The following is a 26,498-nucleotide window of genomic DNA, read 5'->3' as shown; positions in this document are numbered from 1 at the left end:
TCCCATTTCTTTGATGCCAGTCTAAAGTGCTTTCCAATACTGGCTGGTAATGCAAGACCTCTAGGAAGCAATCAGTCAAGACATATAGAAATAAATGTACAATTAACTCACTATCTGTTTGGATGAACCAGCACATCAAAACTTACAAAATGGAAGGAGGACCTAGAGCAACACTTACCTGTTGCTTTAAAAATGACTTTTAAAATTACAAGTGTGTTATTTGGATTCTATAAAGCATGACAAGTCTTACATTCTGAGGACCTCTAGAAGAGTTTTCCAGGTCCAGATAGCAACTACAAATACAACCTTAGAAATGTGCACATTTCTTATTTGTCACATTATATACAAGGATTTTCTGAGCGAACAGAATTGTGAAAAACACAGCAGACCAATAATTCATCCTCTTGCTACATCAGCCCCAAGCTGTTTGAGCCACAATTAGTTTAGCTGTTCCACCACAAGAGATGCTACCTATGCTTATGCTCTTGAATTATTGTAGGGATGAGACAGAAAGAATCCTTTCCCTTCATACATGAATAGTTGAAAGACATTTTATTTGGAAAAGTTAGTCTTTAAGGCATTCTGAGCCAACCAGTGTAGAGCTTTACAATCTAAAAGCAGCACTTTGAACTAGATTCAAAACTGTACCGATAATCAGCACAGCTAAGGAAGAGATGAGAGATAACAAGCTGAAAATAAATCCAGATAAGACAGAGGTGTTGCTGGTAAATAGGACATAAGGTTACACTACAACAAAGTAGTGAGGTTTATAGATTGGAGAAGTCTATTGATTCTTAGATGTCTCTGGCTAGGCCTGTAGTAGTTGTAGTACCTAGTCTTCCTTATGTTGGCAGCCAACTTGCTTACAAAGGCACCATTTAAATGGTAGGTACTGAGCTTTAAAGAACTAAATGGTTTAGGGCCCAAATGTTTAAATAACTGATTGTCTTATTACAAACCAGTTCAATTGTTAAATTCAGCAGAAGAGACTTTCTTGAAAATGCCTCTGTGGCCAAAGTTCAACATTTTAGGACTCAAGGAGAAGTTGAAGTTGTTGTTGAAGAAGTTGTTCTGAGTCAATGGATATACCCCCCTCAGGAATTGCATTTGGCCTCACTCTCTCTATGCCTCCAAAATTGTAAAAGTGCACCTTCTCAACTGTAAAATGGCTTTAGTGTTAAATGTTATTGTTAACTTTAATCATTCCATTTTAACTTTTTGTATCCTGTTTTTGTTTAATTTTTGTTAAACAAAAACTGAGTGCTCCCTAGAGCTGAAAGGCAGAGTATAAAGCAAATACAAATAAACACTACATTCTTCCTACTTTTCTTTTACAGCAGTGTAATTACATCAGGACAGACCTAGTCATAAAAATGGGAAATTGGGACCATCAACTTTCCATCATCTTTTAGAACAGGACTGTCTGAGGTATTTGCATATTCTGTTTCCAATCCCTGTAGCATCAAATGTAATATATTCATTTGTCAGAAAGAGTGAACAAAGGTTAGTAAAGCATGGGAGAGTTTGGCTCAGAGGCCCAATGAAATGAGACCTTTGATTCATTAACTTAAACTTGTTTTAGACTGCACGATTACCTCAAGCAACTTTGAAGTCCTCTAGGCCCTTGGAATCGTGTTGATATTATTTCAGGTGTCCAGATGGAATGAATTTTGTCCTGTTCATTTAAGGTTAAGCATTTATAATATCCCACTTACTTTGACTTGCCAGCCCCTTTAGGCAGAATTTTAGAAGACAAGGACAACTACTCAAAAAAAGGAAGGTATGCTTTTAAAAAAATGACGAAGGTAACAAAAGTTCTGAACTTTTTGTGAGGAGGTTTCACAAAGGAGTTTTCTCAGATTTTATGCCAGGTGCCAACATAGTCCCTTGGGTCACATCAGATATTAAAGCACAGTGGCAATAAGAAGAGGACTTACTTCGCTGTCATGGAAAGGCTTGGATCGGATCATCAAGCTTCCCAGTTCAACAGATTTTTGAAATCTGGCTGGGATCTGTAGTCCCTGCAACTTGTCGTAGGCATGACGAGCCAATTTATAGGCACCCAGAGCTTTGCTCTGCTTTGCCAGAGCAAATAGCGTATTGCTGTAATCAAATTAAGGAACAAAACATACATATGGCAAGCAGGAGAAAACCACATTATTGCTTTCAGTCAGGGGAGTCGTGCACTAAAGCATAACCAAAGCCTCGATTTGTAGGTTGTTTACACAAACAAAATACAAAACAACTGCTTGAATACTTTTTGAATGAACAAAGGAAATGGAACCATTCAGAAATGAACTCTCTTATTTAAAGTCAGGCTTAGCAATATCTGTGCAGAAAAGACAATGGATTTTTTTTCTTTTGAAACACCGTATGTCTCTGGGGACAAAAAGGCCTCTGTCTGGCTGCTGAAAACATTACTTGCAAAAAGCAGCAAACCGGCAGCCCTGCTTTTCAAATGTATGCTCTAATGTGCAGTGTAAAACAAACATGCTATGTTCAATTGACAGGTGACCAGACAATCATCAAGAGAATAAATGTGCTGTCGAGATAAATAGGATCATATAAATTCAGCTTCACAGGGTTAAATTGAGCTTTCTTAATTGGATTTTAAACCTTTCACCCAATATTAGGAAGGAAAATAGTAGGGACAAATTATCAAATATCACTCTTACATTTCTCCTCATCTCAGTCCCAAAAGACCAAGTTATTATTTGCAATCTTCACTGGCCTCTTCACCAGATACATTGATATACAGTAGATCATTTACACTTTAGGTTAAGCCTGATAAAGACTATCCTAGATTCAATTTTCTATTTATTATTATTTATTTATAATCTGCTTTTATGCCTAAATCCTGCTATGCTGACTCATTGTGACTGGATGAGAAGGAAGGCTGTTTTGGGGAAGAATGATCAAAGAAAATCAAGAGTATATTTCAAGAGCGCATCCCCCAGAAGGGTCACCTGAAGTGTGAAGGTCATCCCAGTTGCCCAGCTAAAGCAAAAAGGCACTTCCCAGACAGCTATGATATAGGAAAATGCTGGAGGCAGGTGATCATTTTAGTGATGAGAGGAGACTACTGTGCAGGAGGCCAAATCAAGCTATTAAAAAGAAAATCAGCTCTGTTCCAAGCCAGCTTTGAAAGAACAGCTGCCTAAAGCACAGGTAGTCTTTGACTTTGACTTTGCCACAAAGGAGAGGAAGGTCAACTTATTTTCCAAAGCACCAGAAGGCAAGGCAAGAAACAATGGATGGAAACTAATCAAGGAGAGAAGCAACCTGAAATTAAGGAGAAATTTATGGATAGTGATGGATAGTTTCTGCTTTTTTAGGACTGAAAATCAACTATAAAGGAATCAATGATCTGCAGATTAGCAATTGGTACAGTAGAAATGATAAACCTTGGAAATGATATTCAGTTGCCAGAATGTGTTTATACCTACAAGGAAATTATTTTACCTGGGAAAATCTATAGAAGCAAAAAACACACTTTGAAGAAGTGGAAGTGAATGAGTAATGCTTTTGAACTTCTCCAAACATCACTCTTGAGAATACCATGAACAAAGAAAATGCTAGCAGCAGAACACTTAAGGACAAATGATCAAATTGACATCATCTGGACACAAAGACTCCACTCTCTTGAGAGGTCAGTAAGGCTGAAAAGATGGAAGAAAGAAGAAAAAGGACAAGCCGTAGCAAAGAGACAGAGTCGATTACACCTGAAGAGTCAGATTGGGAACTGATCGTCCAGCAACAGGTCTACCTGTGTAGACAGTGAGCAGACACTGCTTAATGGCATATAATCAATCTATATCGCTATCCAGAGGGCATTTAGATGTATCAACCTATACATGTTGAAACCAAATTATCTGGAAGGCCATTCTGAAAAGAATTGTTACATTACATCTAAGGAGATGTAACTTCCTTAGATCCTTGGTCTATGTAGACCATGGGTATCAAACTTGTGGTGTCACATTGCCGTTATGTGATGTTTCCTGAGGTTTTTCCCATTCACGGAGCTGGGATGGGCCTGGCCTGTGCATGACACATCCGGCCTGCAGGCAGCTAGTTTGACACCTCTGATCTAGACTGTCTTATGTAATAACTATAATGTTCATTATCCTTGGTCCAAACAGGCAAATCATTTTCTATGAGATTGGAATCTTTTTAAGCTATACTGGAAATGCCAGAGATAGGTAGGTAGGTAGGTAGGTACCTTGTTTCTCCAACAATACGGCCTCCACCAATAGGAAGCCTCAGCATGATTTATTGGCATAAAATCAAATTAAGCCCCTCCCCTCAAATTAAGGCCCATATTAAACATGCGAAATGGGGGGGGGAATGGCGGGAGGGGGCTTGCCATTAGGAAGTACTTTTGTTGCATGCACGGATATGGTGCTGCCTACGTTGGTGGGGCACTTCATATCGGGAGACCTTCCGCCACCATTGCTTTCCCTTCTCCTTTCTCCCTTGCTGCCGTGGCTGCCCGAGGCAGTGATAGCGCCCACCTGTCCGCGGTGAGAGACAGCCCGAAGCCCCCCCATCCTTTCCACCCCTTGCCCAGCCCGTCCCCATCCCCACGCATCTCCAAATGTGCCGGCAGCTCCAAATGCTGCAGCGGAACGGGCATCAGGCAAAGGCGCTGACTCGGCGAGGCTCAGCTCGGAGGAGGATGCGGCGCAGGCCGTCGCCTTGCCTACCTGTCCACGGATGGGTGGGTGCTATCACTGCCTCGGGCGGCCTCTCCCGGTGGCCCCTTTGGGTTTGGGCTGGATGGACTTGGGAAGGAAGCCAAGCTTGGGTCAGCCCGGCTCTTTCACTTGGCAGGTGGGCGCGCACCCGCGGCTTGCTTTCCTGGCTCTGCCCAGCCTGCATGGCTCTGGTGTGGCCCTGGCGGAATAAGCGGAGGGTCCGGCGGGGAGGCGCTCGCTGCCTTGGTTAGAGCTCTGCTGCCGGGAAGGAGGGCCCACCTGTCAGCTGCGCTGGGCGCCCCAGGCGAAGCTCTTCGCGCTCAGCCCAGCACCAGGCAGGGATGGCGGCTGGGCGCTTCTCCCGAGGTGGGCCGATCCTGCGCTGCGGCCCCGGGAGATTCGCCTCCCCACGTGGGGTTGGGCTGCCCTCTAGGGCAGGGGAGGCTTTGTTGTAGGGTGTCGTTTTTAAAATAATTCGCTTTACCTTCGAAGGCAAAGGGAAGGCGGCGACAGGAGCGCCTGAAGCCAAGTGTCTCCGCAGGGCTCCGGTTGCAGGGAGGAGCCCTGGCTGGCCGCACGTGGCTGCGCCAAACGCTGCGGCTTTGCTCTAACGCCGCGGCAGCAAGGGAAAAGGCAAAGCAGCGGTGGCGAAGGTCTCCCGAACATCCAAGCTGTCGCCGCCCGCCCACCCGAGGATGCAAGGGGGGGAATTAAGTCACTCCCGAAAAGACGGCCTAGCTGTTTTTTCGGGGGTCAAAAAAAAATAAGGCCCGGCCTTATTTTGTGAGAAACACAGTAGATACTGAATGACTGACTGACTATATATTATATATATAGTCCCTCATGGAAAAGTAGGAATCTTTTTCAACATATAAATTTGAATGTCACCAATTTTGATAGGAAAGAAGATAAAGATGGATGGCTTGATATTCTTTGATATGTTGGGACTAAGATAAATGTTATCCAGATGAAGTTAAATGTTGATTAAAATTTTGATAGGTCTTTCTTTATTTCTTCATTTGATTTCAACACATTTATAGGATATTAAATAACATTGTCTGGCTGGGCCATTTTCATTCTATCGGCAACCTGCTGGGAAAAGTAGATTTAATTTTCTACTCTTTCAGATTTATTATGAGATATTTATTTTAGCTTTGGTTATTGGTTGGAATGAGAAACCTCTGAATTGAACTCCTCTTCAGGCTCAAATTGAATGCTATTATGCAACACCACTAAAAACCTGAAAGTATTGAGCTCCTTGTTCTCGGATCAATTTTCATTCCTGCAAGATGAAAAGCATTGGGTCACAGATATAATTTTAATCATTAACATTTAACATGAAAGTTTACATTATGGATCAACTACATTTTAAAAATAGGGGTTAATTCAGAATATGGAAGTAGGGGGAATAATCTAGGCTTTTATAATTTAGAATCACGTTACTGAAAGGACATTTATGCCACTGATCCAAATCTACAGTTTACTCCAGAAATTCAAATTAAAACAACCCAGAGGTGTGTATTTAGATTCTTCTTTAAAATGTCCCTCAAAAGGAAAGCTATTACTTCATTGAATATTTGCTTCTACAATACTGTTTAAACTGTAATTAGATGAATTCTCTAACATTCAACCTTCTATCCTCTGCTTTAGAGTTTTTGAAATTTGGTGTTGTGGATGATACATGCAAATGATCTTGGGAGAAAAGGGGAAAGCACCACACAACAGGGGTGGGATTCTACCTGGTGAGACCAGTTTTATAGAACCAGTTGTTATGATTCTGTGCAGTTCAGAGAACTGGCAAATTGCGCCACTGGCTGGCCCTTCCCCACCCACTCACTTCTTACTTGGCATGCACGCCATCCAACTTGCCTGCATTGTGCCTTCACCTAATTTTTAGTAAGTTGGTATTTTTCTTTTTTTTCCTTCTGACCATCAGCTGTTTTGACTATAAGCTGTACTGGAGATTTAGATTATCTAGAAAGCAGGAAATCATTGGATTTTTTGCTTTCTAGCTAATCTAAAAGCAGAGCTGAACCTTCCTTAGGACTGAAGCTTCTATTTTTCAGTGCACTCAGGTAGCAGATTGCAGAAAGATAGATCTCTGAGTGAAGTTGCTCTTTTTTAAAATAAAAAAAATACATATTTACATATTTACAATATTTACATACAAGCCACGCCCAGCCAGACATGTGACCACCAAGCCATGCCTAGTCAGCAAGCCATGCCCACCCAGTCACATGACCAAGCTACACCCACAAATTAGGCCACACCCATAGAGCTGGTTGCTAAGAAATTTGAATCCCACCCCAGCCACACAACCAAGGTAATGGTCAGACAAGAGGCAGCTTAGACTGCAAAAAGAATGTGGGTTTAGCAACCATCTCAAATGGAACCGTCCTTAATTTCTTTACCTGTAAAAGTGACAGGGGAGAAATATATTTTGAAACTTGCAAGTTTCTTCTATTATTATAAAGTAGAATTGATCATGCTTCCTATCTGGACTACTTTGCAAGGCTGACAATTTCTGAGTATACCGGAAAGCAAACAAAAGAATCATCAAATGAAGTAACTCAAAAGTTAAACAACCAGTCTCATATTGTTGTATTTTGGACACATTGTACGCCACCAAGAGTTATGGTGTATAAGATGGGTAGTTACGTAACTCTTTGCTCCCTTATCCATTCCTCCCTGCGTGCCCTAGGATGAAGAGGGGGTGGGCCTGGGTCTTCCTCTGAATGCCCAGCCGGACTGTGCCCTTCTCCAGTTTCCTCCACAGCCACCGGAGCCACACTCCCACTCCGTCAGCTGTTTCACCTCTCCCTCGGAAAAAGCACCAGGGAACTACCAGAGGACTGGAAAAGAGCTGATGTGGTTCCCATCTTCAAAAAAGGAAAAAAAAAAAAACAGACCCAGGAAACTATAGACCAATCAGCCTAACATGGGGAAGATACTGGAAAAGATAATAAAAAAACAGATCTGCCAACATCGAGAAACAAGTAAAGTAATATCTAGCAGTCAGCATGGGTTTGTTAAAAACAGATCATGCCAAACCAATCTTATTTCATTCTTTGTCAGAGTGACTAAATTAGTAGACCAGCAAAATACTGTGGACATAATATATTTAGATTTCAGCAAGGCATTCCATAAAGTAGACCACAACCTACTTTTTGGTAAGCTAGAAAAAAGTGGAATAGATAGCACCACCACTAGATGGATTCGCAACTGGCTGGCAAACCGTACTCAACGAGTAGTCCTTAATGCGTCTAAGTCTACATGGAGGGAAGTAAGCAGTGGGATGCCACAAGGTTCCGTCTTAGGCCCAATACAATATCTTCATTAACGACTTAGATGAGGGAATAGAAGGGGAACTTACCAAATTTGCAGATGATACTAAGCTGGCAGGAATAGCTAACACCCAAGAAGATAGGATTAAGATCCAGATGGATCTTGACAGACTAGAACACTGGGCCATATCTAATAAAATGAAATTCAATATAGAGAAAAGTAAAGACCTACACTTAGGCAAGAAAAACCAAAAGTACAATATAAACTGGGTGAAACCAGGCTCGATAGCAGTAACTGTGAGAGGGATCTTGGAGTCTTAGTGGACAACCAGCTAAATATGAGCCAGCAGTGTGCAGCAGCCACCAAAAAAGCTAATGCAATCCTAAATTGCATTAACAGAGGGATACAGTCAAGATCAAGGAAAGTACTAATACCACTCTATAAAGCCTTAGTAAGACCACACCTAGAGTACTGCATCCAGTTTTGGTCACCACATTATAAAAAAGATGTTGAAACTCTAGAAAAAGTACAGAGAAGAGCAACCAGGATGATTAGGGGACTGGAGGCTAAAACATACAACAAACGGTTGCAGGAACTGGGCTTGGCTAGTCTAGTAAAGAGAAGGACCAGGGGAGACATGATAGCAGTCTTCCAATATCTGAGGGGCTGTCATAGGGAGGAAGGGGTCAAGCTATTTTCTAAAGCTCCTGTAGGCCAGACAAGGAATAATGGATGGAAACTGAACAAGGAGAGATTTAACCTGGAAACAAGGAGAAACTTTCTGACAGTGAGAACAATCAACCAATGGAACAGCTTGCCCTCGGAAGTTGTGGGAGCGCCATCAGTTGAGACTTTCAAGAAGAGATTGGACTACCATTTGTCAGAAATGGTGTAGGGTCTCCCGCTTGGGCGGGGGGTTGGACTAGATAACCTACAAGGTCCCTTCCAACTCTGATTATCTGTATCTGTATCTACATTTGTGCTTTTTTAAACAACTTCAGTTCATCTGGCCTTTAAATTCCAAGTAATAATAGAGGTATTCCTAACTATGTTTTTATCAGTCTCAAGATTCACTCCTGGTTCCTCATCCCATCTTTACAAATTCCAGATAAAACATACATTTATATTAGTATAAAATGGATGGAACCAAAAGAGATTTTGAATAGCTCTTTGGCACCAGTTTGTATGTTGCCATCTTCACTGGGCAGCAGATAGAATGATTTTTTTTTCCAGTTCAGTCGTGAATACTTGTCTGTACACTTTCTCTGTAACCTGACTGCATATGACCTTTTCCTCTCTATGTGTCCTTTTTGATTTTCAGATTCTCTCTTCATGTTAGCTACACTGACTTTTGCTCTAGTCCATTTTTCCTCATCAGAACAGTCTGGAACTGTGCTTATAATATCTGCTTCTTTAGGAACCTGAACCTATTTTTATTCCTTTTCCTATTAAGTTCTCCTGCCAGGAGATCTTATTTATGACTGCTATTTATAGATTCTTTTCTACAGTACTTTTCCCCTGACAAAAAGTTTAATGCTCAAAATGTGTTGGAATCTACTCTGAAGTAAAGCATACACCATACTCCTTTCTTTTCCATCAGCAAGGCAAGTCAGGAATTTCCTGAAAGGATGATGCCTGAAGGAGCTTAGATTTGTCTCTCCAAAAATATCAGGGCAATTAAAAACTATAATTTTTAATTATAATTTCATGCCTCTTTGAGAGATTCACTTTGTTTTGGAAGACATCATCTATTATCTTCTGCTTGGTTGGATGGATGATAGGAGACATTAGCAACAGTATTACTTTTCTTTTTGTTTTGCTTCAGTAATTTTAGCTCAGATGCTCTCTATATATCATCGCCAAGTACATTCATTTGGCTTTCTGAACAAGAATGGATATATTTAGCATAAAGGGCAACCTCTCGTGCCTTTCTACTCTTTCAGTCAATTCATCCTTCAGTTAATATATTCCACTCTTGACACATTATACCAGGTCTCTGTTACACCCATTAAATCATATTTTCCCTTTTCCATTTCCCTTTTAATCTTATCTTGATTATTTCCCATATTCTCAGCATTAATCTATAGATAATGAAAGCCATGAAGCTTATGAGCATTTTTTCCCCTAACTTCTCTTCAGTGGTTTAAGAGGCCCCATTTCAGCAACACTCCATTTTTAACAGTGCACAACTCTTTACCTGCAGTCCTTACTTCAGCCTTTCTGTGAAACGCTTTCAGAGATGGGATTTAATTTAAAAAACCCTTAATCAAACTTGTTATGCTTTGGCTAAATACACTTTTACTATTCCTTGTGCCAGCAATCCATTATCTAGATAACGTAGACCACGGTCTGCAAAACCAAATCTCATTTGCATAGCCAGTTATTAATTTACATTAGTCTTCTTTTCGTTTGCACAGACAGAAAGTGTAATAAAAATATCCCAGGCTTTTGAGCTTGTCACATTCCTTGGTGAAATGCTGGAGCTGTTCTTCACAGTATCATTTGTCCCAACATGTATTACTGGGAAGAAGTTGTTGGTGGTTTTGATAAAATGCCAAAATTGGTCTGTCAAGTCTTTGATCCTTGACCCTGGCTGACAGCACACTTCCTGAGTTGACAGTGGTTTTGTAGGTCCATTTGGTGTACAATTATTTCAGTTCTCTGTAGTATTGATTCGTAAACTACTTCACAAAATGCCCTTTTTTTTCTTCTTAGAAGGCATACAGTAGTTGCATCTTCTGTCTTTGAGGGATCCAGCACATTAACTCCTGTTCTGTGATGTCTCCTCTTTTTCCTCTATATGCTTCATCTATAGGGGCCTAAAAGCTGTTTCAAACTTCCAGTACAGAGTGTTGCTGTATCTCTTGCTTTTGGTTATTATTCTCACCCTTCACAGCTGATTATTCTATCATCCTTAAAGTAGGCCGCTTTCACTAGCAGGTTGTAGAACTCCTTTAATTTGAAGGGATACTGTACACCTTTACTTTTGTCACCAGCTGCTGAAGACCAACTATTCTCTCCTCCAGTTCCTAGACTTTTTCCAAAAGCTTGTATTTGCTTCAAATGTATGTCAAATTGTTTCCAAACAGGAAGGCAAACATGTAGCACACTATGCAGGTCAGCACTGCAGAGTCTTATTATTCTACTTCATTTTTTGCTTCTTAGGCCTCTACCCACTGAAAAGTTCTTATTTCTTCTTGTTCCTTTCTCAAAGGGAACCTTAGCTGAAGTACAATTTTTATGTTAAAAATTAAATGTGAAATTCCTTTTAGCTCTCTCTTCACTCTATCAGTGAACTGGATGCTATCATTTGGATCAATTTAGCGGCTATTTTCAAAACCTTTGCTGGGGATGGAATCCAACTTTGGATTATCGAAGAGTGTTCTTAGCATTTTATTCAATGTCAATACTTCTGTCTTACGGTGTTTTGAAGATTAAAGATTAATGTGTCTTAATCCTCCTGGTTGCTTTTGACACTCCAGAATTGTTAGAAACATTGAAGACAGGTTCCTGTGTCATTATTCTACAAAAGAGTTTTCCTTTATCTGTAGATTGCTGCAGGGCCATCTCATATAATTGGCTCATAACAAGAGAAGGAGCTTTTAAAACAAAAGTAATTAGCATGAGGTACAAATGTCTACAAAAATTAGTCCCAGATTAGATGCCCATAAACAGAAACTGTGCCTGGTGAATGAAATACATAAAGAATTTTCTGTATTTTCTTCCCTATCCAGATACTATTCTTTTTGCCTCAACAGTTGTGTTTCCATCATTCTCTTTCTTTCCCAATATAGAATAATAAAATTGGAAGGGGCCTTGGAGGTCTTCTAGTCCATCCCCCTACTCAAGCAGGAAACTCTATACCATTTGAGATAAATGTAGGTATATACAGTTGTATAGGTAATATACACTGATAATAGTATATACAGGTGAAACTCAAAAAATTAGAATATCATGCAAAAGTTCATTTATTTCAGTAATGCAACTTAAAAGGTGAACCTAATATATGAGATACTCATTACATGCAAAGCAAGATAGTTCAAGCTGTGATTTGTCATAATTGAGATGATTATGGCTTACAGCTCATGAAAACCCCAAATCCACAATCTCAGAAAATTAGAATATTGTGAAAAGGTTCAATATTCTAGGCTCAAAGTGTCCCACTCTAATCAGCTAATTAAGCCATAACACCTGCAAAGGGTTCCTGAGCCTTTAAATAGTTTCTCAGTCAGGTTCAGTAGGAATCACAATTATGGGAAAGACTGCTGACCTCAAAGTTGTGCAGAAAACCATCATTGACACCCTCCATAAGGAGGGAAAGCCTCAAAAGGTAATTGCAAAAGAAGTTGGATGTTCCCAAAATGCTGTATCAAAGCACATTAATAGAAAGTTATGTGGAAGGGAAAAGTATGGAAGAAAAAGATGCACAAGCAGCAGGGATGACCGCAGCCTGGAGAGATTGTCAGGAAAAGGCCATTCAAAAGTGTTGGGAACTTTCACAAGGAGTGGACTGAGGCTGGAGTCAGTGCATCAAGAGCCACCACACACAGATGGATCCTGGACATGGGCTTCAAATGTCATATTCCTCTTGTCAAGCCGCTCCTGAACAACAAATAACGTCAGAAGCGTCTTACCTGGGCTAAAGAAAAAAGAACTGGTCTGTTGCTCTGAAGTCCTCTTTTCTGATGAGAGCAACTTTTGCATCTCATTTGGAAACCAAGGACCCAGAGTGTGGAGGAAGAATGGAGAGGCACACACTGCAAGATGCTTGAAGTCCAGTGTGAAGTTTCCACAGTCTGTGTTGATTTGGGGAGCCATGTCATCTGCTGGTGTTGGTCCACTGTGCTTCATTAAGTCCAGGGTCAATGCAGCCATCTACCAGGAGATTTTGGAGCACTTCATGCTTCCTTCTGCAGACGAGCTTTATGGGGATGCTGACTTCATTTTTCAGGAGGACTTGGCACCTGCCCACTCTGACAAAAGCACCAAAACCTGGTTCAATGACCGTGGGATTACTGTGCTTGATTGGCCAGCAAACTCGCCTGACCTGAACCCCATAGAGAATCTAAGGGGCATTGCCAAGAGAAAGATGAGAGACATGAGACCGAACAATACAGAAGAGCTGAAGGCCGCTATTGAAGCATCCTGGTCTTCCATAACACCTCAGCAGTGCCACAGGCTGATAGCTTCCATGCCCCGCCACATTGAGGCAGTAATTGCTGCAAAAGGGACCCAAACCAAGTACTGAGTACATATGCATGCTTATACTTTTCAGAGGTCCAATATTGTTCTATGTACAATCCTTGTTTTATTGATTGCATGTAATATTCTAATTTTCTGAGATTATGGATTTGGAGTTTTCATGAGCTGTAAGCCATAATCATCACAATTATGACACATCACAGCTTGAACTACCTTGCTTTGCATGTAATGAGTCTATCTCATATATTAGTTTCACCTTTTAAGTTGCATTACTGAAATAAATGACCTCTTGCACAATATTCTAATTTTTCGAGTTTCACCTGTACAGTTAATGTTTACTCTCACCCTCTTTCTATTATGCTTCTTTTTTTTTATTCTAATTACCATATTTTTCGGAGTAAAAGACGCACCCCCCCCTAAAAGTGGGTGGAAATGTCTATGCATCTTATACAGCGAATGTTGCCAAAGCCCCGGCCACCTGCTGGCCACCACCCTTCGGCCTCTCTTCCCAGCAATTTGCCTTCTTGCAGCAAACAGCAAATAGCCTGGTCAGCTTCAGCACAGCCTGATTAGCACAAGCAGCTGATTGTAGGATCAGCCTCCCGATGATCAGCTGTTTCAGGCTGCAGGGATTGCCATTGCCTATTGACGCCTCCGTGTGCCCCATTTTCAGCCTCTGCATCCCATTTTTGGCCTCCACGCGCCCCATTTTCTGCCTCTTCCGATTCCCGCCGTCCGGAATGGGCCAAAAATGGGGTGTGTGGAGGCCAAAAATGGGATGTGTGGAGGTGGCAATAGGTGATAATTTTATATGAACCTTTCATTTACATGTGATGGGGGATTATACAAATTTAGCAAATATATACAAATCAAACAATACCACGCACACATTTTTGGCATAGTATGGAAGGTAAATCTCTAGAACTAGATTTAGCAGGCTTAGTAAGCATGATTTGTCAAATAATGGAGAACCTGGAGATTGCATAGGACTTTTGTCTTGTGTGGGTTCTGTCTGTGTACCTACTGCTTTCTCTGTCTGTTCTTCTGGGAGTGGTGGGTGGGAGGGATGTGGATGCTTTAGAATCAGGATTATATTCCGTTAGGAGGATACTGGAATTTATTTTATTAAAATAGTTTATGGGACTGGGATTACTGGAACTAATTACAATTTTCTCTTATTCCAGAGAATTGCTGTATAATGAACGTGAACATTCTCTGCTTGTGAACTACAGGAAGACTGCTTTAAAGAATGTGAGATTTATTTAACTTAAAATGTGGTGAATATAGCAGATAAGTCTATTTTATGTACTGGATACATCAAAAAGTGATTAATAAGGACTGGAAAAGCAATCACCTTGTTGCTGGAAATGTAATTTACAAATTAAAAGATTAACTCACACACTTGCCCTATTATTGTCACATTTGGGCTTGAAATTCACAGAAAGGTTAACATGACTTTAAATTGATTAAAGAGTCAAGTTTAAATTGATTTGCTAGTTAAGAAAGTGTATGTTCCACTTGGCTATACCTCCAGCATTTGGAATCAATCAACATAAAAATAAATGGATTTTTCATGCAGCAAGGATGTCCAAAAATTACTATTATACAATACTAGAAGGACAAATCTATACCTGATTTGCAGCAATCAATTTTCATCAACATATGATCAGTCAACACATGATTTATCTAACAAAAGGCAAAGAAGAAGACTTTCAAATAATCTGTTCAAAGCATTTGGGAGTTGTTTTGCTCATGAGATTTCTTTCCTTTTTTTAAGGAGGGAAGTGATAAATTATATTATTTTATTAACTCTGTTCATATGAGTAATTTTCTTTTTTAAAAGTAGCATAATGCTATTTTAAAAGGAAGATGCAGCATGTCTTCCCATTTTTCCCAATAATGGAGCTCAGAGAAGTAGCCATACTAATCTACTGCAGCAAAAGCAATTGAAAATCTCATGACAGATCAAAGATATTTATGGGGGCATAGGTTTTCCTGGGCTAAAGCCCATTTTATCAACTAAAAGACCATATTTTCTAAGCTGCATGTTTTCATGATATATAAGTGTTTCAAAATTATTCAGGAACTGTTTTATGATATCAAACATAAAACATAGTATTAAAGGATTTGTAGGCTGTGAACCGCAGAATAATCACACAATATAATAACCCTATATTTTTGCAGGATGCCGTATACAATCCACTACTGAGTCTTTTATTTCGCTCACCAAATAAGTCTTGGGTTTGACATATGCCTTTGCCTTTACCTTTCAAAGGATACACTTTAGAAATTCCCAAAGGAGTTTCCTTGGTAAGGCTATGAAGTAAAAACCTAGACACATTGAAGAGTGTTTCAGGTAAGTAGTGGTTGAAGGGTTCTTCCTGCAGTGGAAAAATAAAAGTTTATTCCCAGATTTCTATCTGAGACACTGAGGTGCAGCAATATCAAGGTAAGGGTCTTAACAGATAAATAATAAATAAATAAAGTACACAAAAGAAATTAGCTGTATGACAATCCCACAACAGTCTCCCCATGACAGCAGGCTTCAAAAAGCAAATATGACATCAGTTAATTAACTCATGAAAGTTTGTGGGTCAAAGAGTGAATTGAAATATCTTACAGTGCATTTGTGGATGAAGTGATAGGCATGATACAGTTCTGCCAAGTGCTGGAAGTGGTGAAACTTCTTTAACATTTCAGTCTTCTGCTCCTCATTGTCTGAGGGAGGGAAAGGCCATATCAGCATAAAACCCTCTGAACAGTTGCCAACCCAATAATGAAAGACTTATGCTGAAGGAACCTTGCATTAATGCTCCTAAACAAATGTGCCTCCAACCATAGCTTTTGTACTTAACTTTGCATGAAATATTCTACTTTAAAAGAGGAAAACCCCGGCACAAATGGCACTGAAACATCATTTGAGCATAGCTGGCTACTATGGCTAACAATGGAATACATTTGCCTTCCAGCTCTTGAATATCAAACCGCAGAAGTTACAAGCAAAGAGAACAACATCTTCCAACTCAACATTTGGATTTGAAAAGCTCTTTGAAATTATCTGCTATCCTCTAGCACACTCGAAGACATGTTTACTTAGAAGCTAATCCTGCTGAGTTCAGAGGGAGATATTTCTAGTTAAGTGAACAGAAGAACAGCTGTAATCTCAGCTCAGTGTGCTAGAGACGACTGATCTGTATCTTATGTGTACTTGCAAAATAAAGAAATGTTTGCATAGTGTCACATAATGAAAGACATTCACTCTGCTTCAATCTACCATGTTATAATGGAAAAAACTTACTTGGAACTAATTCTAAACTTCAGCCACAGGTTAGTTAAAAGATAAGGGACAAATTATTTTCTTCTCGCTCAGGCCCAGTTTTGCGATATAAAAACTATAGGAATTATTACTGCCTCGTTCAGAAAACTGTGAGATGAATAAGGAAAGACAATGTCTCATACGAGCTTGTGTCATCTATGGAAGGACATCTGGGGGCATAGCAGGAACTTCAGTAGAAAGTGGGTTCTATGCTGATCATGTATTCTCAACATTATATGAAAAGAAAAATTATAATACGTATCATTTAAATACTGGGCCCTGATAAGAACCTCTCCAAACTTCTCCTCCCCCACCCAGAGGTCCTATATCGTGCAATTCACAAAGAACAGTCATTGAAGACCTCAAGAGTATGTTAGATATTCTATTTTCATGCGTGAATAAAGTAAACTTGCTAGCTTTTCCTTACCTTGAGCTATATCTAAACACTGCATGGACAACATCCAGTAATAATATCCTGCGTCATTGAATCGGCTTTCTACCACAGCATTGTGAGTTAATTGTTCCAACACTTTAACAGCTTCAGTCTGTCTGCCAGCTTTATGGAATGCTACAAAGGGGAGTCAAAATAAAGAAAACTGTGATTAAGCTAATGAGCTTGACTAAAATTAAGAAAAGGCACCAAATCTAAACATCAACAACAAAGCATCCAAAGGGATTATGTTCTGTTTTTCTACACTCTGCAGGGAAGTTTAATACATATATTTCTAAACAGAAGTCTTGTGAGTTTTGTGGTACCCCCAAACTTCCTAAATGCATAATCTATCAAGCAAAGAAGCTGCACAATTTCTAGTCATTTGTAAGATTCTCTTCCTGGCTCCCAATAAGTATCACTGAAACAAATGACGGGTGAATATCAGTATGAATTTTACTTGCTATTACGGTAATAGTAAAAGCCAGGACAACAACGATTGGATATTTCAAGCCAAGCGGCTAATAAAATCAGTATTAATGTCTTCTCACAAAGCAATATTATAGGTAATCTGTGAAATCTAAAGTCACCTTGATGTGAAAAAGGGCACACGCTTAAGTTTATCCTGTACTGACTTCACAACTAAAAGCAAAATACTAGATCTATTAGGCGTCCCTGGCAATTACAGAATGGCAGATTATGTTTCATAGGCCAGCTTTCCAGCAAAAAATATAAAAATTAGGTCTGATCCTTTCACCAATATAAACCCAGGAATTTAGGATGCACACCATTACACACTAGAGGTGACTTATTTTCCCTTAAACATTATGCCTTGTATTCATAGTCAAACTGCTACAAAAATAAGAGTCCCTTTGCTATTTAAACTCTGTCACAGTATCCCATACAAATGCAGATAGCTTTATGAGCTGCAGGATTGCTTTCATGCCCCTTAGGAAGACAGTGCTATGAATTAGCAGAGAAGTGCTATATAGCAGCATTTCCACACAAAATTAGAAGAAATAAACTTTGATGTAAGCTCAGAGTACCTTAAACTGAAAAACAGAACAAAAATATCTTTTAGAAAATATATTTTAGAAAAGAGGAAAACTATGCAATTTTAAAATCCTTAGATCTCTCAAGTCCTTCCAGATTCATATGGCATGTTTATAATGAATACATCCAATGTATATTGCACAGAAATTGCCACTCTATATAAAGTGCATGAAATAGGATTCTGAAATGTACCTCAGAAAATATGAAAGCTATTCCCAAGTACACTGGTCTCTTGATAAGCTAGAATATGAATATTCATATTTACGATACCCTTTAATCACAAAAAGTATGAGCAAACACTGACTTTAGTTTATTTAAAAAGAGGTACCAAGCTATCTGAATGTATGGAAACACTTTTCTAAACATAAATGTAGCACTGTAATAAATTATTTTAAACAAATTGTTCTTAACTAATTTATTAAAATAACTTAAAATAAAACTTCTCCATGAATATTAATATATCAATTAGAGCTTTTAGATGATTTCTGTCTTTTAATTAAAATATTAAATAAATCATCAAAAGACACATAGAGATAAACCACATTTACATACCATTCAAAAGATACTAAAAAATTATAGGAAAGAAACAAAACAACAAGAACACATCCCCATCAGCATCCAACACACAAAAGCAGGGATCAGGCAGAAAACAATATTCTAAGCAAGGTACCACCACATAGAAAATCACACACACACCAAAACTATCAGGAAAACTACTTTTATATAAATTGGTAGCAAACCCCACACTTACTCACACTGATTATATTACTCAGATGGGTAATGAAACTTCTGCAATCAAGCTCAGAGAACTAAACATTTTATTTATTTTATTTCATTTATCAAATTTCTATACCACCCAGCTCTCCTAAATGATTCTGTCACGTCAACTCTGAGCTACAGATATTCTCTTCTATTGAAATTAAATATTAACATGTCTCCCAAATAAACATTATGCTTGTTTTTAATTTCAGGGAAGTACTTTGATAATAGTTGTACTGACAGTAGCAGTAGCAATATAGTTTTACCTTTTTGAGCTTCTTCAAATCTATCATTTTCTGCCAGCCACTGAGCATATGGAACATAGACATCATCTTTAAATTCAAGGTGCTTTTCACACAAAGCAAAAGCCTGAAGTACAGAATAAGTCCATGCTTAGGAAAATAATTACAGTCTAAAAATGCAACTGAATATTATTGTTTTCAAATTAACAGATTTCAGGATTTATTTGTAGCAGACATTAAGATATTTAAATAAGTACGCTGTCCTACTTAGTGACAGCCAGTAATAATGCCTTATTAATCAAACCCTGAACAGCCATCCTTGGCATCTAACATGCTGATGTCACAGCTCGGTAGATTACCTATATCATTCACAATTAAAGAAATTGTCAGATGGCAAATTTCCCTTGCAACTGGTTGATCTGTTCTTAAAACACCATTATTGCAAAATGGATCTTAATTGTGCTACTGCATATGCGGATAGTGAATTGATTCTTTGATTGCTGATTCTTATCTAATCCAATGGCTATCCTCTCCATGTAAAGAGGAGGACTTATCAACAGACTAACAACACAACACAAAATCTCTCTAAAACACTCCCTAAGGAAGGGAGCCCAAACAAAAAAGGAGGACTCAGATCAGTTTGTTCTGCTTAGTATTTTTTTGCTGCCTTTGACAGGTAGACTATTTCCCATCTCCTTTGGGCATTCCTGCCAGCTTCTCTTTGCAAATACAGGTAGTCCTTGAGTTACAACCATTTGTGCAGTGACTATTCAAATTTATGATGGCACCACATGTAGGGATTTACAACTGGTCCCTGAAGTGATGGCCATTATAGCACCATCAGAGTCATTTAATCAAAATTGGGGCGGCTTGGCAGCCTGCCCATACTTAGGACTGGAGGGGCACCTCAACTTCGCACACCTGCCTATCTCCTGCCATCTCTGCACTTTTGGACCACTGCACTCCATGGCCACTGCTGCCTAGCTGACCTTCACTGTCTTCTTGCTCCCACTGCTGAGGCTTGCCTGCCCGGATCTTTTTCAATGAACTGCTGGCTCCAGAAATCTTTCTTCCTGCAAGGAAGAATTCTGTCTGCAAGAAATATAAATCCTTCCATTCCCCACTATCCTGTCAGAGCTGAAGAAGCTTCTTGGATGAGAAGTGAAACGTCTTCAAAAGAAAAAACAAGAACGTCCAAGTGCCTCCTGAAAAAGCACCTTTGGGACTTTCTTCCCAAGATTGGGCCTAGATATTTGCTGATAAAACCTGGGTAAGGCAGATCATGTGACCAGGATCTGCCTCACAAAGGGCCAGGGCAGGTATACTTCATCAGCCCCAGAAGCAAGAAGAAAGCAAAGGGCAACAAGGGCAGTGGAATGCAGGGCAGTTGGGACATTACAAGGTGATGAGGGCAAATGTGGCTGGAACTGAACTGGGGCAGCTAAGAATTCCAGGGGTGGTTGTATTTTTGGCCTTACTGCTGAGGCTTTCCCAGGACAATGTGGCTTCAAGCTTCATGCTGGGGCAACTGGGGCACTGCACACTGCACTGTGATTCAGGATCTTCTTGCAGCTCTTGCAACTACCAAGAAGTTCCCAATCTAGGATGCAGGGCAATCAAAAAGGCAGAGATGAGGGAGACTGGTGGGAGGGAAGTTGAAGAGGCAGCCGTCTTTTCCCTTACAGAGGCTCAAGGCCATGAGAGACCAAATCCAGAATGGCTTGGATTGAGGTGGGTTCTTGGCTAACAACTGTCAGAACTCAGATAATGATGGCAACATGAAGTGCTGTTGCGAAGTGATATGGTCACACGTCTTCGGACTTTATGACTACATTGCTTAGCAATGGAAATTCTGGCCCCAATTACTGTTGTAAGTCGAGAATTACCTGTACACAAGTCTTTTTGGCAAAAAGGTGGCCATGTCTTTGTTTACTAGGTATAGAACAAATCTCTGCAGCTTTCTTGGCAAGAGATGTTTGACACTGCCTGCTTCCTAGGGCTGAGTGTGTGTGACTGGCCCAAGATCACCCAGCTGACTTTGCAGATAAGGAAGGACTAGAACTTATGGGGTCCCAGTTCCTTGCCTGGTGCTTTCAACTACTACACCAAACTGGCTCCCTTATTGGGATCAGAATAGCTTACTTCAATATAAACATTTAGTAGACCAGATTTCTGGTACAGGATTTTATTGACTTTTATGACAGGTTACCTTGCTTCCACTTCTCTACTGTCTAGCAATGTAATATTTTTATTTGGCATGCCCTGTAAGTATAGTACAAGACCTCTTTCTTATCTTTTCTTCAATAAATATTTATTTGCAATTAGGTTACTATGTTAATGTATGACTTCTTCACACCTCTAAAAGATTATCTAGCCTGATGCTTACAATTGCTTGGAGTTGTTTACTACATTTAGTTAATTCTACCTAAAGGAAGATGTATGGAAGTAGATTCCCCTTTCACTCCCAGGATGTTTAGTATCTTGAGTCTTGAAACATCCTCATTTCATATTTAAAGGGAGGGGATGTTGGCTATTCTATTTCAGTACTTAAATGCTGTCTTATTGGCTCAATTTACATAAAAGCCAGGGGTCTAATGTTGCATGATCCCCAAAATATTTATGTTAAAAACTCCAATAAATATTGTGTATCTCTTGAGAAAATAGAATAGAAAATCAGAAGGATGAGAACATAATGGAGCATTTTGTATGAGAGTATGCAGATTGGCCAGAATCCTAAACAAAGGTTCTGAAGTGAAAGATCTGTCTGCAAATTGAAACACATTAAAATGCATGCACAATTTAAATAGAAAGGGGAATTTTGTTCATACAATATAAAGATTTAAGACTACACAGACATAAATACTGAGAAGTGATAAATGATTCCCTTAGAGTGAGCTGCATTTACCTCATCCCATTGCTGAGTTTCCACATAAAGCTGTGTCAAGGCCTTCAGATCACCAATCTTGATATAGGTTTCTGCAGCATACCCATGGTTCAATAACTTTTTAAAATAATAGGCACACTTCGTCAAAGGTTCTCGTTCTGCTTTATCCAGCTTTCGAGCAATATCAATCAATCTTAATTTTTAAAAAAGAAGAAGAAATCTAGCCCCGTTATTGTCTATAAGTCTTCCTAATTCTTACTATAAAGATGCACGCATACGCAAACCCATATACATACACAAACACATAGGATGCTGCCAGAGATGCAAGCAAACAGCTGAATGGCTGTTTACATTTATACTCCAGCAGTTCTTTGCCAAGCCACAAACCTGGAACTGCTGGAGGACAAAAGCTCTTAACTAAGTAAATTCACATTCTAATGTCTGTAGCAGAGACCCTTTATTTAGATTCCTCAATTTGCAGGCTCAATGAAGCCCCCCCCCCCAGTCTTTTTAAAGAACTCTATGGAATCTTGTTAAAATCTTAAGACCTACATCTTATAGTTAAAATGTGCCACATTTTCAGAAATGTGTTCTGAAGCCTCTGAAATCAACATTAAGCAAATCAGCATTTTTATCTGTTGAATAACTGATGCACTAAAACTATGCCTGACCTTGAGTAGTACAATTTGTTTCTAAGATTGCAACTGTTGTATGATGTTTCTGAAAAGTTCTACTTGCTTGTCCTAGGCACCAGCTGTATAAATGCTGAGAGCAACTCTGAACTTATGCTTTTGGAAAAGAAGCATATAACTAAACAAACAAAAGAATGTTCTGAAAGAGACATCATAAGCATTTCAATCACATAAAGATAAAGGCCTTTGTAGGGAGAGCTATGATGGTCTATGGTAGCCAAACCTCAGGGTTTTAGTATTTATTTTTAGTATTTTTTTAGTATTTTATTTTATTTAATATAAATTTATTTATTTTATTATATAAATAAAATAATCAACAATCAGGATGATTCTAGTAGCAGTTTTTCCAGACTACAGTACACTTTATTGAAAGGCATAGGTTTTTCTGAGCTATAACATTTCATCAGATGCAAGGGAGGGACTATAGACAGAGTGGCAGAGGAGAAGGAAAACAAGGTGGTTATGCAGATGTAGGTTATATGAAAAGTAGTGGTAACAAGTAGTATTCTGTTACTATTGTGTCTTTTAATAGACTTTCCTCCCTGGGAATCCAGTTCCTTTTCTGATTTGTCTACTGATCTAGTTGAGTGAGTAGTTCAATTTCCTGAGTTTCTGGTTTAATTCCCTCAGTTGACTGTCAACTGCATCAGAACAAAGCAATTGAAGTATAGAGCAAGTTTGATTTTGTGGCTGACAAGCCTGATTCAGGATGGAAACGGAAAGCAGGGAGATGTGCCTTGTGATACGCAGTTTCCTGTATAACATTGTGTTGTAACATTTGTGTTTTATTATGTGGGTTTACAGTGTATCAAGGAGGTGAACCTATTCTGTAGATCATGGGTGTCAAACTCACAGTGTCATGTTGCCGTCACGTGACACATTGCGATTTTTTTTCACTTCACGGAGCTGGGGTGGGCTGGACTGCGTGTAATCCATCTGGCCTGAGGCCTGCCAGTTTGACACCCCTGCTGTAACCTCAAGGCTAAGGTTAATGATGAGGTAAAAGTTGTTGAAGTCATGACAGAATTTGATGAATAATTGATGAAAATGTCATCATTGAATCTCAAGTAAAGAAAAGGTTAGGGGAGGGAGAGGAAAATGTTCAGAAAGTATTTCTCAGGTCAGCTATCACAGCTGCCACAGGCCCCCAACAACTACATACAGAAGATGAGAGGTGCCTTTATCTGACAGCAGTACCCCCTCTGGTTTCTGCTTAGGACAAACAGAACAATCTTTGCACAAAATAATTAATACCAGGAGTCAAAACAAGAATAAAGTAATATTGAAGCCTCCTAGGGCACTTCATTATAGATCTCAAGGTAGCTATTTTAGAAAAAAGAAAGCTTTAATAGCACAATTGAGCAAGAGATTGCTGAACTCATGTACATCAAAAGGTTTCAGCTGTCTCAGAAGATCATAATGGCTTTACACTTGCTAATTGATACTTGTAATCTGTTTCACATGTAGCTTACAACTACACAACCATCTTGTCTTCCTTTCCTTCCTCTTGCCATTGAAATGTAATTCCTGTATCAATCTAGAGCCACATCATTGCATCTGATGAAATAAGTTATAGCTCACAAAATTTCATGCCTTTTAATAATTTTTTTTAATCTGAAAAGTCTCTTCCTGAAGTCAGGGTATGGGGCAGTTATTTCAATAGTTTTATATTATTAATTTGTATTGCATGTAATAAAACTGCCTGAGTTCTAATTCAAAGACTCTGAGCTTTTTCACAAAGGATAAAACACGAGCCCCTACCACATAGTTCTCCCCTCTCTCAATATAAAGTACAGGTAGTCCTTGACTTACAATGATTCATTTGGTGACTGTTCGGAGTTACAATGGCACTGAAAAAAGTGACCCTTTTTCACACTTATGACCGCTGCTGCATTTCTATGATCACGTGATCAAAAATCAGATGCCTGGCAATTGACTCATATTTATAATGGTTGCAGTGTCCTGCGGTCATCTGATCGCCTTTTCCCACCTCCTGACAATCAAAGTCAATGGAGAAGCCAGATTCACTTAACAACCATGTTACTAACTTAACAATTGCAGTGATTCATTTGCCAACTGTGGCAAGAAAGGTCGTAAAATGGGGCAAAACTCACTTAACAAATGTTTCAGTTAGCAACAGAAATGTTGGGCTCAATTGTGGTCATAAGTCAAGGACTACCTATAGTAAACAGTGGAAACAAATATCAACATTTCTCTTGAGAACATAATAGCATATTTCTCAGAAAGGCAGCAAGACATACACATCAACCCAGCCTTGATCTCCGCTGATTTCTATGGCCTTCAAATGCTCCCCCGCAGTCATATACATCTCTACTGCTGCTTTTGGTTCATTGATGTTCTTGGCCCAGTCTGCTTGCTTTGTGATTAGCATCTTTGTATCTTTGGGGTCCCCAGACCCAAGGAATTCCTGAGGAGGTAAATGAAAGGATATTCTTAATGAAGCATTTGCCTCAATTAGCAGTTGCAATTCAGTTTTAACTGGAGTGGGGGTTAAACCGGAATTTACAATATACTATACTAAAAAGGGCAAACAAGAAAAGCCGAGATCGAAAACACTTGATTACTGTTGATTTAATCATGACTTTTATCACAAGGAAAGGGAGTGGAGGGGGGAATCTTTCAAAGTTGAGACAGAAAAAAAGTCATCTGTAGAAAAGCAGAATTTCATTTTGATGCTAGAGAGGAAAATGCAAATGAAGCATCAGTTTTTGATTGCTTTCGGTAATTTGCCAAATATGACTTTTCTGAGTAAAGTTAAGATTTAGTGATATTATTCTTTAAAATGCTCATTCTTACAATATTTCCATGGATTTATCATGAGTCTGAATAAAAACATGTTGCATATTTAACAGCATATTCAACACAACTTATGGAAAGAATTAGCAAACTAGGAAGGTTGGAAGTTGTATCTGACCCATGAATTTCAGGGTAATGTAATGTTTTACTGGAGCTCTTTTAACAGTGGTTTCTGAAGAGTACTACACTGTGGGGAAGAATATTTTTTCTCAAAAGGTAGTAGCTCAAAATAGAACATGATAAAATCTCAAATAACCAGGGATGAGATGGGAAGCATTGTTTGCTAAAACATTGAAGAGAATCTTGTGACTTAACCATGTATGACCCTATGGAGCACCTCTAATCCAAGTATTTCTAGAAAAGTTTTTGGGAAAAAATTATTTTTGCTTAGAACAGGGGTGTTAAACTCATGCCTCATGTTCTGACCCAAACCTTTTTCCAAGGAAATAAACACGAAACAGAAGTAACGGCAAAACCTTTTAATGATTCTTTATGAGTTCTGTTCCTTCATGGTTAAAAGGCTGTTTCAAATTAATTATCTCTGATAAGAACGAACCTTGCCAAGGTTGTGCAAGGCTTGTGCAAAGTTACTAAGAAATATTTCAAACACAAAGAGTCTCCAAACACCAACCAATATATTCCAAATGTCCACAAGGCTTGAGTGCAAAAACTTCTTTGCTTCCTGCAAAGAACTCCGGTTTCTCAGTTGGCTTTTATCTCTTAAGGGAGGGGCCATTACCTTGCAGCCTTACTCCTGAGTCGCCCACGCTGCAGCAGCTGCTCTTTCCTTCAAGCAGCCCTGCACGCACAAGCACTGGGCACAGGCTCCTTGGGGATCTCTTCATCACTGCTGCCAGCCTCCACAATCTCTGAAGGCAGCATTCCACTCCCTGATGGTCCTGGCCCCATCCCTACATCACATGCAGGCCCCTCATCTGAGTCCTCGCTCTCCGAGACCTCAGTCATCTGCACCTGCTGCCGGCGAACCACAATACCTCATGGGCTGGATGCGTCACATGCTGGCCATGCCCATGCTCCGTTTAGTGAAAATGAAAAAGTCACGATACGTCATGAGACAATGCCATGACAAAGCGAGTTTGACACCCCCGGCTTAGAAGAATCTG

At 39.4% G+C, this 26,498-nt stretch overlaps 1 protein-coding gene across 11 annotated transcripts in view; it reads right to left on the bottom strand.

Moving 5' to 3' along the window:
* IFT122 (intraflagellar transport 122) overlaps positions 1 to 26,498 on the bottom strand; it is a 67,819-nt gene that overhangs the window by 5,515 nt on the left and 35,806 nt on the right. For all 11 annotated transcript variants that reach the window (XM_087954631.1, XM_087954632.1, XM_087954636.1 and 8 more), the window contains 7 exons: positions 24,819 to 24,985; positions 21,887 to 22,058; positions 19,006 to 19,108; positions 16,925 to 17,065; positions 15,802 to 15,899; positions 15,462 to 15,562; positions 1,938 to 2,103 (listed from right to left, as the gene is read on the bottom strand). In XM_087954631.1, the coding sequence (XP_087810757.1) occupies positions 1,938 to 2,103; positions 15,462 to 15,562; positions 15,802 to 15,899; positions 16,925 to 17,065; positions 19,006 to 19,108; positions 21,887 to 22,058; positions 24,819 to 24,985 (948 nt within the window). The remainder of the gene's footprint in view (positions 1 to 1,937; positions 2,104 to 15,461; positions 15,563 to 15,801; positions 15,900 to 16,924; positions 17,066 to 19,005; positions 19,109 to 21,886; positions 22,059 to 24,818; positions 24,986 to 26,498) is intronic.

The sequence above is a fragment of the Notechis scutatus genome, chromosome 2 (genome assembly GCF_049901735.1).
Source record: "Notechis scutatus isolate UNSWTSFEM ecotype Mainland chromosome 2, rNotScu1.2, whole genome shotgun sequence".
NCBI classification, from domain to species: Eukaryota; Metazoa; Chordata; class Lepidosauria; order Squamata; family Elapidae; genus Notechis; species Notechis scutatus.
Note: the sequence above shows the minus strand (reverse complement) of the source record. Positions and strands in the feature narration are given on the sequence as shown.